This window comes from Erpetoichthys calabaricus, chromosome 10 (assembly GCF_900747795.2).
Source record: "Erpetoichthys calabaricus chromosome 10, fErpCal1.3, whole genome shotgun sequence".
Classification (NCBI taxonomy): domain Eukaryota; kingdom Metazoa; phylum Chordata; class Cladistia; order Polypteriformes; family Polypteridae; genus Erpetoichthys; species Erpetoichthys calabaricus.
This window is the reverse complement of record NC_041403.2, coordinates 145,817,460-145,837,893: the sequence shown is the minus strand read 5'-3', so window position 1 is coordinate 145,837,893 and position 20,434 is coordinate 145,817,460. Positions and strand designations below refer to the sequence as shown.

The 20,434-nt window shown below is 42.4% G+C and overlaps 1 protein-coding gene and 1 long non-coding RNA gene across 2 annotated transcripts in view; one reads left to right on the top strand and one right to left on the bottom strand.

Annotated features, from left to right (window-relative positions):
• Positions 1-11,684, bottom strand: part of LOC127529362 (uncharacterized) — a 397,694-nt gene extending 386,010 nt beyond the window's left edge. The window contains exon 1 of the long non-coding RNA XR_007936028.1: positions 11,566-11,684. This is a non-coding gene — a long non-coding RNA (uncharacterized LOC127529362). The remainder of the gene's footprint in view (positions 1-11,565) is intronic.
• rims4 (regulating synaptic membrane exocytosis 4) overlaps positions 1,060-20,434 on the top strand; it is a 159,616-nt gene continuing 140,241 nt past the window's right edge. The window contains exon 1 of the mRNA XM_051932596.1: positions 1,060-1,821. Within this exon, the coding sequence (XP_051788556.1) occupies positions 1,725-1,821 (97 nt within the window). The 5' untranslated portion in view covers positions 1,060-1,724. The remainder of the gene's footprint in view (positions 1,822-20,434) is intronic.

The window sequence follows — 20,434 nt, the reverse complement described above, 5'->3', positions numbered from 1 at the left end:
CCCTCCCTGATTCAACTAGAATCACAGGCTACTCCCAATGCAACCTAAAAAATAAAAACAGCCTGCCATGAGCATCCCCGTCAGGTGCAGGCATCTCGACTGCACAGCTGCAAAGACCTCCAGGTTCCCATGCCTGTACAGGTCAAACAGATGTTATTTTTTTATTTATATATTGCTAATGTGTTTTCATTTTGAGTCTCTGTAATTTTTCCACTCAATTAAAAGAAGTTTTTTTTTTTTTTAATAAAATGATGCTGCTGTATCTGTGTTAATATTTGAAGGCAATTTTGTAGTTGGACTATCCAGAGAGGACCATCTGCAACCCCAGAGAACACGAGCCTGTGCAGGGTACATTACGATTACATTTTTTAAAATACCTAATTATCAGCTAACCATGGCCATTAAATACTTAAACTATCCACCTCTTAAAAATTATACAACAGGATCACGGATTAAATGGAAACGGGTCCCTTGGTCAGCCCAACCCAGCGATTTGAAATCAAAGTTAACGTCCTCGGCTCTGTATAATACCACAGTGTGAGGAATGATGGAAAAATGTGAAAAATGAAACAGTGAGCCCAACGTTATGCTCAAACTAGTGATACCACTCTAATGCACAAAACGGTTTAGCTACTGATCTGATACCACCTATACCAAATCAGTTTCTGGGAGACCCAAGAAGAAGCAGGCAGGCTGTGATTGGCCAGCCAAAAACAAAATATATATATCTGACCAGCCCCAGAACAGTCATCTGGCAGGTTGTCTGATGTGCTATCAAGATGAATCAGAAGTTTCTGAACTCCCACATAAGCTCCAAAACCTTTCTTGAAAGCTCAATAAGCTGGCTTCCTTCTTCCCTCCTCCTTCTCGTTTTGTTGCCTTTTGCGATGCTCTGTGTTGCACTTTGTCATATGAAACACAGCAGTATGGCACAAGCATTGTGTGACAGAGCGAGAGAGAGAGAGAGAAGAGGGAGGGAGGGAGGGAGGGAGGGAGGAAGGGAAGGAGGGGTGGTGGTGGGGGGGGGAGTCAGCAAGATGAGATTCAGCAAGCGCTGATCTGAGCCATGTTGCTCTCTGCTGGATGCTCTCACTAACACACATCCATCCTCTCCAGCAGCACTGCTCTCTGATTGGTGCACGGAAAAAATCCCACTAATGATTTCATCCGAGCCGCCTCCTCTCCTGCCCCTGGCAAGGACTCATCAGTGAATGAAGTGGAAGGTGCATGCCGCTCAGAGACTGAGACCCTCCATCTGCTGGGCAGTACAGTAAACACAAGAACAGCAGCAGCTGGCTGGACTTGGGTACCACATCAGAGGAGATGCTTCTGCCTTTGTAGTGGACCAAAGGGAATGTTGCAGTTGGTCTTTTATTTCTGAATCCTCTGTGGTTTACTCCACTGGCTTCAAGTTTTCTTGGGTGGAAGGGAAAGAGCCTAAACTACAAGGTGTCCATCCTTCTTTTTTTCTTCCTGGATCCACTGGCCACATTGTGGTGAAGTTGTTTTGTCCGTCACCCCCCCCCCCCCCCGATTCGAAGGAGGATTGCTATTCTGCATTTAAAAAAAAAAAAAAAAATTTTTTTTTTTTAGGTGTTTGCTTTTCTCTTGCACGGGGACAGTAAAAAGTTGTCAAGACGCCGCGTGCCGTGCTCCGCGTGAAAAATGCCCCGGCCAGGTTGCCAAAGCCGACGCCGGACCCGGCACCCACCCCGGGCTTATACATGGAGCGCTCGCAGAGTCGGATCAGCTTGTCTGCCTCCTTTGAAGCACTGGCTATCTACTTTCCCTGTATGAACTCTTTCGATGAGGATGATGGTGGTAAGGCTTTTCAGTGTCCTTATAATGTGTTGTGCCAATGTGTGTGCATGTGGCATGATGAGAGCTGGGCACGTCAGGACTCACCTGAGCTCATGTGGGGAGAAAGGAAGGGCCACTTGGGGAAGAAATGTTTAGAGTGTTATCTGTATCCGAATGAATGTTTAGGTGGGCTTTATGTGCATCTCACCTGGATGCCCTAAAACGACTGTGTTGGGTTTTAGTTCACTGGTGCTTTTTTTACGTTTCTTTTATTTTTATCCCAATCTTTTTGAAAAGAGGGCAGTTCAGACATCATTGGCTGAAAGATGATGGCAAAACACCTGCTCGTAGCCTGTTGTAGAGTCTGCACTTCACCTTAAAAAGCCACTTCAGCCTTGGCAAAGTGGCGTGGGGTGTAGCATCACTGCCCCTTCCAAAATGGTCACAATGGTGAACACGGGTTTAACCTCCCGTTCGCTAGGTGCTTTGTCCACTTTACCTCGCGCTCCTTTACCTTACCGCTTTGTAACGACCAATTCTGCTCTCAGATCGACTGATGGTGGATCTGTTTACCTTTGTAATAATGTGAAATGACATCGTCTGGATTGACTTTCCCCCCTGATTTCTACTTCCTAATAAATCACACTTATTTGTATGTGATAACTCACTGACGTGATGTGTAAAGTGAATGTTGGACTAGTGAAAAATGTTTTATAATATGGATTGTGAATCTGGAAGCAGGTGTTTAGAGAAACTGATGAAATAGGATGCAATGTGTATCTGGAAATAGTAATGCACTATTCCAAGAAATGTAAAAAACAAATGATTACTTGCATAATAATGTTTGCCTTATAACAGTAATACAGTACTTAAAGAAAACCATGCTTTTATAAATCTAATAAACCCTGTAAGAGGATGCAGTGAGGACTGGAACGAGTGTCCTGATTATTATGTAAAGTTCAAACCCTCTGCTTTTCTGATATCACTTGTTGAATCCAAACACGAGGTGCTGTCTAAACATGTGAAACAGTTCAAAAGCAAACTGAATGAAGAGGGTTAAACTTTGATGAAGCCACATACATCCAGTCAGCTCCTGTAGTACTAAAATCTAGGAATGCACAGAGAGACGCACAATGGGATGATTGATAAAATGACGAGCCTTCGCGCTGTCCTCTGTCATTTCATTGTCCGTTTTTCACGTCAGAAAGGTGCTTGCAGATTCTTCCTTCAGATGTCACTTGAAAATGTGTTGAAATCTGTGATTCTGCGGACCCTGCAGTCACATTCATATCCGTGTACACAGACAGAGTACCACATTTAAAGCTTGTGGACTAAAATAACCTCTCCGATTTACTTTTCAAAGTCCCATACATTCTACATGAAGGGACGGTAAAGCGGAGAATAATTTGTTATGTAAGCTGGAGCATTCAATGCTTTTGTAATATAATGTAAAAGGGTTAGGACAAATTTTATGGATGTGATGATAATTAAGGATTGCATCTTCTAAAAACAAAACTACAATGTTAAAGCTAAGTCACCGACTGAACTATAAGAATTGATGCTTTAATTTATTGTAGATGCTTTTACCAGCATAAATAGTAAATGCAGAATCCTGGAGCTGAGAGCTCAGTAGTCTAGATAAATCAATCAAGGCATTTGCTAATTCAATTGTTAAATGGTTATTGTGTTGGTATGGGGGTAGGACATGGAGCCTTAAAAAGGTAGCTCAGCGTCTTACCGCCGGAGTCTGTCACTGCCAAGCCCCCCATCTGACCGGTGCTGCCGTTGTGTCAACAACGTATGCTGTTCAGAGTACTGAACAGGGAGGTCTGTCATTAAATTATAAGTACTGTCCAGATGCTGGGACAGAGCCTAGTAGGGATGGGCCTTGCTTCCAGGAGAATTTCAAGCTAAAATGTTAAACATGTGCCACTGGCAGGAGCCATGTTTAGCTATTTTGAAGTCCTGCTGAAACAAGGTTGATCCCATGTTTACATGATCTGAGAAGCTCCAGCATACCATAGATGAGCCAAATCAGTTATATTTACACTGGAGCGTCTGCCGAAATGGGCTCTGTCGTGCAGCTTTGTGAAGGTTTTTGGGCTTCTTCAACAGGGGATCAAGATCTCATGATTCTAACTTACACGTCTTCTTCAGTCAGTGATGTACAGCGTGATCACACTGAAAAATAATATTTGAAAAGAGGCAAAAATAATAGATAGATAGATAGATAGATAGATAGATAGATAGATAGATAGATAGATAGATAGATAGATAGATAGATAGATAGATAGATAGATAGATAGATAGATAGATAGATAGATACTTTATTAATCCCAAGGGGAAATTCACAATTAAAAATGAAAATTAAATTAAATGAATTTAATTTAAATTAAAATTAAAATGAAAATTAATAAAGAAATATCTACCATTATAAAAATATATCTAATCCCCAGACATACAATTTTAACATAAATAATCAGAATCTTATTAACTATATATATTATGGCGGATAGCCGGGGCCTTAACCCGGCCAGGACACCCGAGTGATGGAAGGTCCGGGGGGAGAGAACACATGCAGGGCATTATCTCCCCAAGAGTGTAGATGGCAGCCCCACCAGGGTTGCAGAGATGCCTTGGACTCCCACAGGGCTCCATGGGAGTTGGACTTTGATGCAGAACTGTTGGGTTCCGTGGGTGCCACCAGGAAGTGCTGCAGGGGCTGCAGAGCCCTAATACATTGAGGCTTCACCCAGAAGTAATTCCGGATCATGCTAATGATCCCAGGTGTGGCATAAAAGGAGCAGACTGCCACTGCTCCAGGAGCCAGAGTTGGGAGGAAGGGGGTGATGCTTGCCAGATGAGGAGTGAAGGAAAAAAGAAAGAGAGAGAGAGAGGGAGTGAGAGTGAGAGAAAGAAAGAAAGTGAGAAAGCAAAGGAAAAGTGCTTGGTGTTTTATTGTGCTTTGGACTGTGCACCGTGCTGGGCAGTTGGGAAATGGTGGAAAAACGTTTCCCACAAGAAAAATTAAAAAATACGTTTGGATAAACTTGTGTCCTGCATTGGCTTGTGTTGGGTTTGGGGAGTCGCCCTTGGAGTAGTGAAATAGGACAGTGAGGAGGGCCTTGCCCAGCTCTCTACTCCAGACGACACTGTTCCCCCTCCCCTCGGCCTGCAGCCTCTGTCTCGGATTAGCGTGAATATATCGCTCCTGCAAGTGAACTATGATTCTTAGCACAATGAGAGAAGTCGCAAAATCAATCAATGTTCAAGCAAATTATAGAAAAAAATATCAAAATTCATTAAGTAGTTCTCTCCTTCGTTAGCTAAGTGGAGTTAAGGTTACACTCCAAGGCAGACGCGTGAGTGAGGAGGGCCCACCCTCCCTCCCTGCAGCCCGATGAGTCTCTGTCGGATTCGCGCTAATAAATCGGTACCGCAAGCGAACTGTGATACTTAGCGCGATGAGAAAGTCGCAAAATCAACGGAATGTTTAAGCATATTATAGAAAAAAACCCGATCTAAGCAGTTCTCTCGTGAAAAGCGGACAGACATACAAACGGGTCTAAAAAACTATAAGAAATTTCACTGTTGGACCACCAAATTTTTAAAACTGTTTCTTAGCGAGCACCTATGGGCCAAGGGTAACCTACATTACAAATTTCAAATCCCAAGTCCTTGTAGTTTGGGAGATTTCGTGATGAGTGAGTCAGTGGTATTTGGCATTTATATATATATATATATATATATATATTCATTGCATTCGCAGTCTGAGTCCCGACCTGATTGTATGGCTGGTTACCTACCAGGTTCGATCCCTGCAAGGGGAGCAGTAGAGTGTGTACGCCTGATAAGCCCAAATAAGGGCAAAACACGTGTCGCGTACACTTTGCGTTATTTGACAGTAAAGTATGCAATATATATATATATATATATATATATATATATATTGTAAGACGCTAGGGGATGCTGCAGCCCCTTTCAACCCAACAGACAGATACACTGAACACAGGGTAAAATCACCAAGAAGGTATTTAATTATTTTCTTCTTGTTTTCCATGATCAAAAGCACCTCCGCCACCATAAACAGCCAAGTAACAATAATAATAATAATAACAACAATACAATAAAGCACACAAATCTCTCCTCCACTCCTCCCAGCAAGCTCTGTCCTACTACCTCCCAACTCTGGCTTGCTTGCTGTGTCTTCAGTAGTCCTTTATACAGTCTTTGACCCGGAAGTGCTTCTGTTCTTCCATCCCTGTGACTTGCCTGCACTTCCAGGTCAGATGGAGGACTTGAGGTTTTCTTCATCCCAGAAGTACTTTGGGGCTTCTGACCCCGTGATATCGGAGTACTTCCGGGCTATATGGGAAATACAAATTCCCAGATCTTCCTGCAACATCTCCTGGCGGCACCCGCAGTACCCAGCAGGGCTGTGATGCCAAACTACAGATTCCATTATGCCCTGTGGGAATCCGGGGCACCGCTATGCTGCAGGGAACTCGCCATCTGGCGTCTTGGGGGAGGCAGTGTCCTACCGTAGCTGCCTTCACCCATCCTTCTCTTCTTTGGGCATCCCGGCCGGGTTTATATATATGTATAGACTGTACATACTGTATGTACACACATATTTCAATGGAAAAGGGCACAGAATATTCTGTACAATTAAACTATCGTTATAACTTGACAACTTTATTCAGAACTTTGGACACAACAAGACAAAGGCCACACTTCATCAGTTTTCTGAAGATTCCATGATCTTTAGAGATTAATTCCATAATGACTCCAATGCAAGAGAAAGGGCCACTGATTTGCTGAAGGAAGCCATGTCAGGGGCCAACATGGATTAAGCATTCCTACTGTGTCCTCTCTGCAGACAATGTTTGAGCAGACCAGTTGGACAGATGACCATCCAAGACCTGGATGCCCTCACGATCATCAATATATCACACTGGCCTGTCAGAGATTATTTCAGATCTGTAACTCATACTCCTGCTGAAACTGACAGCAAAAACAATGTCCGCATCAGTGACATGATAACGTGATAGTGATATTCTGTGGAGCAGGAAGATGGTAAAAGGACCAGATGAATAAACGTGTGTCACATTACAAGCCATGTGAGTTCTTACATGTGAGTCCTAATTAGGGTGACCATACGTTCCATTTTTTCCGCGACAGTGCTGTTTTTTTTTCATTGCGTCCCAGAATTTAAAAAAAATGTCCTTTTCCTTAATCATCCGGCCATTTATTAAATGTGCATGACACTCCATAGGGGAAAGCTCTTCAATTTAATACACGCTTTTACAACACGCACAAAACCCAAAGGGCTCCCCATTCTTTAATTTAATATACATTTTTAGAAGACAAATCAAACTATGTCACCTACACTCACTAGATTAATGGGTTCTGTCTCATTTTGGAGTGATGTAAATCTGATCAAGCAGTACTCAGTAATCATTTCACCAAAACAAAAGCAAAACCCTAAATTGAAGTTCTTGACAGAAATTGTCTTTATACCAAGAAGTCAAGAGAAGCAAAATGTATTAACTATCATTATCCAAATCTGAGATGACCTGGAATGTCTGGGTTGACCTTTTATGCTGTTTACGACGATGGCATCACGCGTGACGCTAATTCCAAAGAAATGTGGTAGCAATCGAAACACAAAATGGCAGGGCCTGCATAAAACCAAGATGGCATCCAAAAAAAGATACAAATAATTTTAAGCTCCTTGAAAACAAACTCAAATTAAAACTGTTATGGTGGGAGAGGATTCAGCCATCCTAAGAAAGCATAGTTTGATTTTATATGCAGAACTGATTCCACAAAAATGAAAGCTAAAACAAAATCATAACAAATGAGGCACCATGCTGCTGTTGTTAGAGCAAGACAACATGTCAGAGATCCACTACACACACCTTCTACAAGATCTGACCCTACAGCAGGATAATACAAGTCCACACACAGCTGCTGTGGTCACAACTGCCATGCCAGTGTGCGAGCCTTGGCACCTTTCAGATGCCCTGGATCACAATAATCAATTCCTATTGTGACAGATAGGGGGCGCTATCGCTCCCTTGAACCCTCTGATCAGACGCCAGACACCAGATAAAAGTCCAATAATTTACTTTATTAAGACAATACAGTGCACAAAGCACCCTCCACTCCACTATACTCATAAACAATAAACAATAACAATAATCAATAACAATCCTCCACTCCCAGACGCATTGCCAGCCTTCATCCCGACTCAGCTCGTCCGTCTGGAATCTCTCACAGTCTTTTATAGTTCATGACCCAGAAGTGCTTCTAATCCCTCAGTCCATGTGACTTCCCAGCACTTCCAGGTCAGGTGAAAACTCCTCTTCATCCCGGAAGTACGTCATTCCCTCTGTTGCTGTGACTAAGATTCACTTCCGGGTTATAGGGAACATACAAGTCCTTGAGCCTCCCTGTAGAGTCCTCTGGTGGCCCACATGGTATCCAGCAGTGTTGTGAATAGAAACTTCATTGTCCAGGGTTCCCTGCTGGCCTTCGGGGCACCTCCATGCTACAGGGAGGGCTCCATCTGGCGGCCTGGGGGTATTGGCTGGGATGAATGGCCGGCCATGTCCCACACTATGCATATTGAAGGCAATACAATATTATGTTATAGTATCCCATCTAACTGAGTGGCCATAATGCCTTGTTTGCCGTTTGTCTGTCTACTGCTTCATTCAAGTTGGCATCTTCATTGCAAACCACTTCCCCAATAAGCTGGCTCCATAAACACCCAACTTCACAAAACTATTATTATGTGTGCATTTGAAAGAAAACTGTAGTACTAGGGTGTTGTACCGTGTTAGCCATTATGAATGTTGTGAGACATCAAGCAAAATGACACTTTTTATTGGCTAACTAAAAAGATAACAATATGCAAGCTTTCAAGGCAACTCAGGCCCCTTCTTCAGACAAAGCTTGCATACTGTAATGTATTTAGTCAGCCGATAAAAGGAGTCATTTTTTGCTTGATTTCTCACTATGAAAGAAAACTGACAAATTCTAAGTTCATGGACTACAAGTAAAGGCTTTGAATGACATACATGATAGTTCGGGCCATAACCATCATCAAGATCAGACTCTGGCAAACTATACACTGCAAGCATACAAATGAATTAGCTTTTGGTTCAAACGTTTCCTTGATTGTTCTAATTTATATTCTTTTGCAAACACAATGTACTGTATATCTAATCAATTTATGAAATAACTGACACGTAAAGATAAATGTCAGTTTAGACTAAAGACATAGCGTTTACAGAACTAGAGAGATGTAAAAGGCCACATTAACAGAAGTGATCATGGTAAGACAGGAGAGTGGGTTTTTATTTTATACTAGCCATGTGCGCCCAACTACGTTGCGCGTGTTAAAGTTGTTTGTGAAGGGCTCCCTGTTTAAACACGGCTGCCAGTCGTGAACTGGGACCTTCGTCGCACAGCATTATGATTTTTTATAAGGGAAACAAAATTACAAAACAAAACCCTTGGACATTGATTCGATAGGAACGGCCTACTTGGAATCACTGTCCGAATAGTAATTATGTGGTGGTGGAGGAGCATTTCTGCTTCTCTCCGTTCACAGTCCGTCTCGTTTTCATGACTCTGTTGTTTCCTGTCACAATCTCTTCTCAACCTTTCTCCAATCTCGCAAGTTGCTTTGTGGCAATCCAAAGAGTAAGGAAGAACCAATGCTTCTTTCTTGAACTCCAAACGCCGACTGATGGAAAATCACAGAAGTGTGCCCGAAGTGGGTGAACATTCGATTTGGACGAAGTGCTGCCAACGACGGTCGATAGAAACACAAAAAATCACAGTCTCGACAACGAAGCAGGTGTCGACGCCAGATCTAAACACAAAGCACGGTGTCGACGCCAGATCTAAACACAAAGAGTGGTATCGACAGTGTTTGTAAACAAAAGTAACAACCAAGGTGTTGTGTATTCAGCCAGTACAAACAGCACGTAGTCTCCTTTAGTTCAATCCTCTTTAATCACCACACTCCAACCTCATCCAACGATCCTCCCCATCACTTCCTCTCATCCTCCATCACTACTGCCCTCTACTGAACACAGCAGGAACACCACACAAGGCAGTGAATTTGCGGACAAACAAAGATCAAGATCCAAATGAAGATTATATATAAAGATAATCAAGTGTAACCCATTTCAGCCACACTATTAGGCGTTTCTTTTCTAAAATCTCTTTCCAATCCGTCCAGTTTTCCTTGCACACAGGCATCACTTGAGAGTCAAGTGAAGCATGTTAACTTCCTGTTGTTTTGCAGCCTGTATTATCATTTGATGTCCGTCCCTGATCAGATATTGTTAACCTGAAGCTCTACTTGATGGTGCTAACTAATCTTCTCTGTCCACGACACATTCAGGTTTAATCTGGTTTCTCTTGTTCCTGTACATCAAAGTTGTCTTTCTGGAAAGCTCTTTGCTCAGCCCATAACTAATCAGCAAGTACCAAGTAGCATGGTAGACAGGAGGACTTTAAAACTTAATTTTTGCAGAAATTAAGTGGATAAGATTGTGGGGCTAAATGGCCTGCTCTTATTAAACCTGTTCTCATGTTGTGTTATGTTTCTGATTTGTATTTCTTTCTTGTTTGCCCACTGTTGCTTGTAGGTGATGGTTAATGTTTTCTGGAGTCTGTAGTAACAGTAGAGAAAGGGTTAGGGCAGCATTTATGAGGATGCATGGAAAACTATTTGAATTCAATGGTTTTGACCCTGCTTTTGCTGATTAAGAGTCAAGTTTCCTTCCTTATTTGAGCCACTCTGCTTTCTAGTGTGTACTGCTAATGGATGTTGTGAACCCCTGCCAAGAAAGGGTGTTCTGTTAGGTGTTTTGTGTCCAAAAGGATGAACAGGAAATGAAGGAGGCACACAAAACTAAAATCCTGGTAGTTAAACTGCTGAAGTCACGAAAACCAAAAGAAACAAATCTAATCTGATCGACAAAACTCAAAATGCAACACAAAAGGTGAAGACAAATAAACAAGCAGAAGATCAGAACACAAACTAGAATGTTTTCTTCTAACTATCGCAAACTTTTATTGTTTTCAGAATTTTTCCATGGCTTGAATAATAAGCTGCTGTAAGCTGGAGTGATGATCCTCACATTATGTGACTGACAACAGGCACATAGACAATTAACAAAATGGCCGATGCCAGGAGAGAACAAGTGTAAAACAGCAGCATTCTGAAAACAAAATGGTGTGGTGTTATCATCACCAGCGTAAATATTACAATAAAATAATTGGCAATAAAAACTCAAAAAGGTGAAACAAAATGCTTCTTTTGAAATGAGCTGCTCTGCTTTCTAGTGTTTACTCCTAATTGTTATTGTGAACTCCTGCCAAGGAAGCGTGTTCTGTTAGTTTTTTTGTGGCAAAAAGATGACCAGGAAATGGAGAAGTGGCAAAAAAAAATACTACTGGAGTCAAGAAGACGAAAAGACAAAACGCACACCAAAGGGTGAAGATTGGGTGCAAAAATGACACTTCATCTGACCTGAGCGTTAGCTCTGTTTGATGCCCTAGTTAACGCTCATTGAGGCGCAGAGATTTACGACTCTTGTTTCATTTTCCACCATTAACTTACCGATCGAATCAGGGATACAACATGAATTTGTTGATTTAGAATTTAGGTTAAACTTTAAAAGAAATTAAATATATGAGAGTAATAGTAACAATTTAAAAATAAAAATCCAATAAAAAGACTGCGGTGGGCTGGAGCCCTGCCCGGGGTTTGTTTCCTGCCTTGTGCCCTGTGTTGGCTGGGATTGGCTCCAGCAGACCCCCGTGACCCTGTAGTTAGGATATAGCGGGTTGGTCAATGGATGAATGGGAAAAACAGAGTAGAGGACTGCAACCTAATCAGCCGTCCTCTTTATTAACTAGAACAGGGATTTCCAAACTCGGTCCTGGAGATCCACTATGGCTGCTGGTTTTTGCTCCAACCAGACTCCTAATCAGTGACAACAACTGAAAACGCTGATCAAATTTAATTAGCTGTTTTTGCTCTTCTCTTATTCTACATTGAGAAAAGCACAGCAGCATGATTTTTACATTTATAAGACATTTAGAAATATTTCTATTTTTGCTATAGATTTAAATGCTTAACCCTCTTTTGTTGATTTCATTATATTTTTGCCCTTTCTCTGTGCAGTTTGCTCCCTTCATTGTGTCTTAATAATGACAATTAAAAAACGAGCAGAGCAGACACCCAGGCAAACAACACTGAATCGCAAAAGGCTTAAGCTACTTTAGCGTCAGACCCACTAATTCGAAAATAATGGATTGATTAAACAGTTAGAACACCTGGAAAAGTAGAATGAAAATCAAGATGAAAATGTTAAAAAGAAAGAAAATTTTTTCCCATATAGCATTTTAATATATATATATATAAACAGCCTGGACACAGACAGACTGACATCGTTTAAAGTCCAACACACACGTTTATTTACAATTAGTGAAGCACAAACCCAGTGCCGAAGCACCAATCACCCCAATAGTCCAGGCCTCTTTCCACAATGCCTTTCCTTTCTTCAGGCCACCTCTTTCCTCTCCCAGACCTCGTCCTCTTCCACCCGATGCCAGCCCTGAATGAAGGGAGGAGGCCCCTTTTATGTTCCCCTGGATGTGCTCCAGGTGTGCTCCAGCAATCTTCCACCAACATGCCCCAGTGTGGCGGAAGTGCCGGCTGTATCCCCGGAAGCACTCCGGGTGTCCCTGCTCCTCTTCCCATCAGCACTTCCTGGTATGGCGGAAGTGCTGGGGTCCAGGGTTCTCCAGGCATTGGGGCGCCCCCTGGTGGTGACCACTGGCCCCTACAGGGTTGAGCTTCAAAGCTCTGTACCCGTGGCCCTCACAACAACCAGGGCGGTCGCCCCCTCGTGGTCTGGAGGAGACGTGAGCCCTCCTCTGGTCCTCTTGGGCGTCCCGGCTGGATACCACCCCCAGCCGCGTGCCACAATATATATATACATATATATATATATATATATATATATATATATATTTGCAGCTGGAGATCCACGAAGGGAGAAAAAAGAATCACGTATCATAAAGTAGTTTTTTATTCCTGAGCTTTCAACCCCTATCAGGGGTCTTCATCAGAGGATAATGCTTAGACTTACAAGAATCAAAGGCAATATATAGCAACACATTCAGTGGGGGGTGGGTGGAGGTGACTAAGTCAGTATGATAAGGGGGGGGGTGGGGGGGGGTTGTATAATTTAATTATTGTGTACATGTCCTTATTAAGTTGGCATATGCTGGATTTATGTCCAAGTGTCTGTTGATAGCGTTTTCATCTGATAGCCAAGACTCGGCCAACTCTCTGGCACTTTTAGTACTGGCCTTAAATTTTACTTTTACGTTGTCCCAGTTGAATGTGTGTCCTGTCGATTTAGTATGTGCATAGATCAAAGATAGTGCGTCCTTTCTTCTGACGCGTTGCGATGTTCCTGTACACGTGTTGAGATTCTTTTTGACGTTTGTCCTATGTATACAGCTGAGCAAGAATTGCATGGAATACTATAAACTGCGTTTCGTGGTTTCGGCTGTCGATTTCTTGTTTTTAGCATTAAACAGGACCGTGCGCAGATTGTTCGTGGGTTTATGTGCTATTCTGATGCCCCACTTGGTCAGGGTGCGTGCAGTGCCTTCTGACACATTATGGTGATAAGGGAGTGAATGCCAGGTGGGGTGGGGGTTCTGATTTAAGTCGATTGTATGCTGCTTCCTTTGGCGTCTGCTGTGTAGACTCCGATTAATGAATGTTTTTGAGTATCCGTTCGAGGTGAAAAGGTGGAAGAGATAGCGTCTCTCATTAATTTTTGTTTCCTTGGTATTACAATGCGTGTGGACTCGTTTGAATAGGGTTTTCACGCAGCTCCGTTTATGAGATACCAGGTGGTTACTGGAGAAGTGTAGAATCTTGTCTGCATAGCATTGTTTGCGGTAAACACTTGTGGTCAGGGTGGCGTCACTATTTCTTTTGATGTAAATGTTCAACTTAAGAAGGACATGTACACAATAATTAAACTATACAGATCCCCTCCACCCCCCCCCTTGATCATACTGACTTAGTCACCTCCACCCACCCCCCAGTGAATGTGTTGCTATATATTGCCTTTGATTCTTGTAAGTCTAAGCATTATCCTCTGATGAAGACCCCTGATAGGGGTTGAAAGCTCAGGAATAAAAAAAAAAAAAAAAAAACTATTTTATGATACGTGATTCTTTTTTCTCCCTTCGTGGAACTCCAGCTGCAAATATGCAAACCGTATCACAGACCTTCTCTTCCATATATATATATATATATATATATATATATATATATACCAAAGTTAGTTTTCTGATTTCTATATTGTTCCCAAAGCACAGAATCTGGGAAATAACAGTTCAATTAATTAGCCCAGAAGTCGAATTAAAAACAGAAGCTGGGTGGAAACAAAAACCTGTAGCCACCGGGGGTCCCTAGGACCGAGTTTGGGAATCCCTGAACTAGAACATTCTTTCACTAATCCATTTTCCAGATCCGCTTTTCATATCACAGAGGACCGACACTGTCCATCCCAGGCCCATTTAAAGTGTTCTGTTAACTCAACATGCAGCAAGGATGAGGACAGCAAAAACATGTGACCACCACACAGACAAAGGAATTTAAAGAACTGTTAGCCAGCTGGGCCAGCGAGTACACCACCATAATGCCCAGCAGTGTGCCTGTAAATCAGAATGTGTCTTTATTCATCCTCTGTTTGCAGCATTCTGTATAAATGGTGTGACCTCCAGGGGCTACACAGCTCAACCAATCACTCAACACAGCAGACACCAGGACACAAGTTTAGCAATGCAGACGTTCAATTATACGTGGGGAACCTCTACTCCTTCGCTCCCCACAACACTACAGTATAAAGCACCCAGCACAGTCTATCAGCTCTTTCTCTTCTCTCCCTCATCTGCCTCCACTCTTTCTCCGGCAAGCTTTGTCCACTTCCACCCAACTCTGGCTCCCAGAGTAGTGGCAGTTGGCTCCTTTAATAGGGCACCCAGAAATGTTCCAGGTGTTTGGTGATCTTCTTCAGGCAGCACTTTTGGGTGTGGCGGAGGTGCTCCAGAACCTTAAAGGCTCAGCCGTACCTGCAACGCCCCCTGGCAGCACCCATGAAACCCAACAGAGCCGTGCCAAACACCAACTTCCGTGGAGCCCTGTGGGAGTCTGAGGCACCGCTACAACCTAAGGGGGGCTGCCATCTAGAGTTCTGGGGGGAGGCAGTGCATATAAAAAGCTGCCTTCCCTCATCCTTGCGTTCCTTGGGTGTCCCGGCTGGGTTGAGCTGCTGGCCGTTCCTTACAACGGTTATTCTGTCATCTCAGAGTGTCACTATTTCATTGCAGACGTTTTCAGTGAATAATGTGTTACACATATCACTTTCTACTCTCTCCACATTCATTTATCTTTATAAAAGACCTTTGGATATGCAGTTTTAGGAGTCATTACACACAGGACCATCACACCTTCATTTAAACTGTATGACTCCCCATCATTGTAATCCCGGCTTGCATCAGAACTGCTCCATAGCTTGGAAGTATTGCCAAATAAATATGAACACAGAAGCAAGAGGGATTAGACTCAAAGCCAGCTTCTGATCTTTTTTTTAAATTAGGACTCATGCAGGAATTCATTGTTTTGTTGACTTAAAGAAACAATATTCATTTAAAGTCTCATTTTTCCTTCCCAAGGTCAAATACAAAGGCAGTCAATATGAAATCATAAATACTCCCCTCTGATAGATCTCTTCCTAATGTTTGTGAGCGAAAGAATGGCGCCCTGGAATTAAAGAGAAGAGCAGAAATACTGTTGTCAGGCTTATTATTTTACTGGGGTTATTCTGCTATGAATAGATGGCCTTGGAAAAACAGCTATTATTGTTGAACATGCCATAAAAAGTAAAATTAGGTCTGAATCTGTCCGATATAAATGTATGGGCAGACTATACACAGCAACAGTAACTGAAAATATTTAATTTATGTAGCTCTCGCAACTATACGTAAAAAAACAAAGGGTGAGCATATCTGATCTCTATATCCCCATGTCATACTTTAGGTAATAAATCATTAAAAACTTTTATTGCTGTGGTTCATTAATTTCAGATTTGCAATAAGCAGTAATGTTTTGGAATATTATTAAACAGTGGTTGCTTTTGGTTTTGTTTTCATTTTTTTTTTTTCTGTGATGGTGGAGCAATGGTAAGCACTACAGTCTCACAGGCTCCACGGCCATCTTAATGTATGGGCACAATGGGCACTAGCCGGGGGCACCAGGATCGTAGGATTTGTGAGGCCTATGTATGTTTCTGTTTTGCTATCAAAGCAGGAGTCCCAGTGCACAACTTTCCCCGAGGGCTTATGATGGTGTTAAGACGGCCCTGCAGTCATAGCACCAGTGTCCAGGCTTTGAATGCCACACTCAGTTACTGTGTGCACTGAAGTTTGCATGATCTCCCCGAGTCTCTGTGGGCTTAACCTGTTAGGTTAATCTGTGATTGCATACTGACTGTGTGTGTTGAATGTGGGTGTATGCGTGAACAGACCTTGTGATGGACGGGCTCCATGTGTCTGCTGCTGCCAGCTGAGTTAGATTCAGATAAGTTATGTTATTTGTTTTAATGGATTTCATAATCTTTAGAATGACAGGATACTGTATGTGATAAATTATTTTACAGGATAATATCATTTGATATGACACCTCTGTGTAACAAATAGTGTTTAGATAAACTGCAAAAAAGAGAAATACTAAAGGAAAAACAACATAACTAAAAATGTCATATTTATTTATATAATAATGGACCAAGTGATTCGGGCAGGATGAGTCCAAAAATAGTTGTGGTGCCAACCAAGGAAAACCCCATTTAATTCAAACAACAAAAAAAGATCAAAGCAAAACGTGTACTTGGTGGAACTACAATTGTCTATTTAACACCTTCTAAATTGTTCTGATTTCATTCTCAAAGACTTTCCATCCAGGGTGGTCAGATCCAAATGAGACTACAGACTAGAAAAGGTAGGGCTTCTTCAGCACCATTACCCACAAGTGGCAGTTTGTCAAGGCAGTGAGGGACAAAGGAGACAAGACTGTTACCGACAGTGGTACCACATACCTTAGGTGATCCTCTGGGTTTTTGTGACTATATATATATATATATATATATATATATATATATATACATACTGTATATACATATATATATCAAAGGCTGTGTATACTTATGTACATGTGCTTTTTCAATTTTTTTATTTTTAATAAATTTGCAAACACCTTAAGTAAACTTTTTTCACGTTGTCAGTATGGGGTGTTGTGTGTTGAATTCTGAGGAAAAAAATGAATTTAATCCATTTTGGAATAAGGCTGTAACATAACAAAATGTGGAAAAAGTGACGCGCTGTGAATACTTTCCAGATGCACTGTATATATATATATATATATATATAGATATATATATATATATATATATATATATATATATATACATACAGTATATATAAAAATATATATGGCCCACCCAGGCTGGCACTGCCATCTGAACCTGACACAGACAAGTGTGGGACACAAGTTCAAGGCACACACATTTTATTTTTATTTTTTTTTCCTCGTGGGAAACGCCTTCCCCATTTCCCACAGTCACAACCCAGATTTCCAGCACAAGCACCATATTCTCACTCCTCTAGTCAAGCTTTGTCTTCCTCCTCCCAACTCTGGCACCTCGAGTAGTGGCAGCTGGCTCCTTTTATAACCCACCCAGAAGTACTCCAGGTACTTGATTACTTATTTCTGGCAGCACTTCCGGGTGTGGCGGATGAGCTGCCCATAAGGGCTCAGCAACTCCTGCTGCAGCACCCCCTGGCGGCACCCACGGATCCCAACAGGGCTGCACCAAACTGCAACTCCCATGAAGCCCTACGGGGAATCTGAGGTACCACTGCAACCCAGGATAGTTGCCATCTAGCATCCCAGGAGAGGTAACGATCTGACCACACTTGCTCCCCCGGGCAAGGGCCTTGGCCGCACACTACAATATACAGTATATAGTATAATTTAGCAGTTTAGAAGGCATTAAACTAACAATTGCAGATTTTTTGGGGTTTGCCTTATCCATTTCTAGACTCATCCTGCCTGGTCACTCTCCCCATTACTATATATCTATAAATATAAAATTTGTAGTTATGTTATGTATATATATATATATTTATTGCATAGTTTACTGTCAAATAATGTTTGCCAACTTGCAGACCAACCACAAGCGTTACTTGGCAGGTAACCACTGTGGCACCTGGCTGGGATTCCTACTCGGCCGGGACGCCTGGGGAGACAGGAGGAGGGCTCATGCCTCCTTCAGACCACGAGGGGGCGACCGCCCTGGTTGTATTGGGAGCCACAGGTACAGGGCTTAGAAGCTCAACCCTGTAGGGGCCCGTGGTCAGTGCCTGATGGACCCTGGACTCCAGCACTTCCGCCACACCAGGAAGTGCTGGAGGGAAGAAGAGAGGGAACACCCGGAGTGCTTCTGGGGAAACAGCTGGCACTTCCACCACACTGGGGCGTGTCGGTGGAAGATTGCCAGTGCACACCTGGAGCACATCCGGGTATGGATAAAAGGGGCCGCCTCCCTTCATTCGAGGCTGGAGTCGGGTGGAAGCAGGATGAGGTCAGAGAGAGAGAGAAGAAGGCGGTCCAAAGAAGAGGCAGTGTGGTTGGCCTGGACGTTGGGGAAGATTGGGGTTTGTGGAGCACTTAAAGACTTGTAAATAATAGTAATAGTGTAAATAAACGTTTGGTGGTGCAAAAGAACATGTCTGCCTGTCTGTGTCCGGGGCTCGTTCCACACCACTCATACAATCAGATTGTGATTCAGACTATGAATGTCATGAATGTATATATACAGTATGTATATAAATATAAAATCCTAACCCTAACCATAATGGCAAGTAGATAAGGTGAAAAAGTTTAATCTCCACAAATATAATAGCCAGGTGCAGGATTTGAACCCAGGATGTTGAAGCTGTTGGACCAAGTATTTTAGACTGTATATATATATTTTTTAATATTATAACTTTGTGACTCCTGTTTTTTTACATGGGTCATGAAATTACTTCAGCAGAACATTTCTGTCAGCAGGTCGTAATTACTTGTTTCTTCTCCATGGAGGTGCATTACTTGACTTTAGTCATGTCATCATCTCATCTCAGCTCATTTTCTGAAACGGCTTTTCCTGCTGAGGGTCACAGAGGCAGCAAGCCAAACAGGTCAGCCCAAGCTATCCTGTCTCCAGGTGTTCTCAAGCCAGCTGAGAGCTAAAATCTTTCCAGTGTGTCCTGGGTCTACTGTAGGGTCTCCATACAGTGAGACATACTTAGCTTTATGACTTGCCCTTACCACCTCAACTGGCTCTTCTCTATCTGGAGGAGCAGCGACTTTACTCTGATGCTCTACTGAATCACAGAGCTTCTCATCCTGTTATGGAGAGTCAGCCCAACTACTCTGGGAAGAAACCTCATTTTTACCTGTTGTACTCATGATCTCATTCTTTCGGTCATAACTCACAGCTCATGACCATAGATCGGGACGGGGATGTAGTTGCCGTTGCTAAAATCCACTTGTCAGTCTCATGCTTACATTTTTCCATCACTTGTGATACTTGAACTCCTTTACCAAGTGAAATTGTTCTTCCTTCATGTGGAGAGAGCAATCTGCTCTTTTCCAAGAGAGAAGCATGACCTCAGACTTAGAGCTGCTGATCCTCTTTCTAGCAGCTTGGCAGTGGATCATATAAGTGTGTACCAAACATCAAATAAGGCAAAGAGGAGAACATCATCTATATAAAGCAATCTCTAGTCTCCCTAAGTGGACATCCTCATATCTTTGGCTGCACCTTGATAACTTGTCTATGAAAACCACAAACAGGTGTAGTGGCAAGACACAGCCTTGATGAAGTCTGACAACCATAGTGAATGGATCTGAGTTAACACCAACTATTCGGACACAATTCTCACTGCATTCGTATAGGGAACAGACAGCACACAACAGTGGCCCTGTTACTGCATATCCCTGCGGCACCTCCCAAGCATTGCCTCCATTGAATCTATTAATGTACTGCTAAAGGAAGTTGAATGATGTTTCAGATTGCATTTCTTGGGCGTTTAATTTCCAAATCTATTTCTTTAAGCAGGATTGTTAGGAAGAAAGCCCTTATGTTAAGCATTAGAATGGGAATGAGGGATAGCATGATCTACTGCCCAGCTACTTTCCTAGTCCGTGAAGGCTTGATCCAAAAGACTCCTGCATCTACATGTCTATGAACTGTCTGTATTTATCCAGTGATCCTTTACCAAACCCAAGTAATTCGCTTCAGAGCTGTGCAGAGCTCCATTCCAGCAGCATCACTTGTAATTATATTAATTTTGTAAGAAGAGTTTCTAGACAAACATATGCACATAGATATATTGAAGTTTTAGCTTTCTACCCAACCATTTTGCCACACTTTGTGTATAATTTGGAAAGAGTCAAGGTCTCGTTTTGTAGATT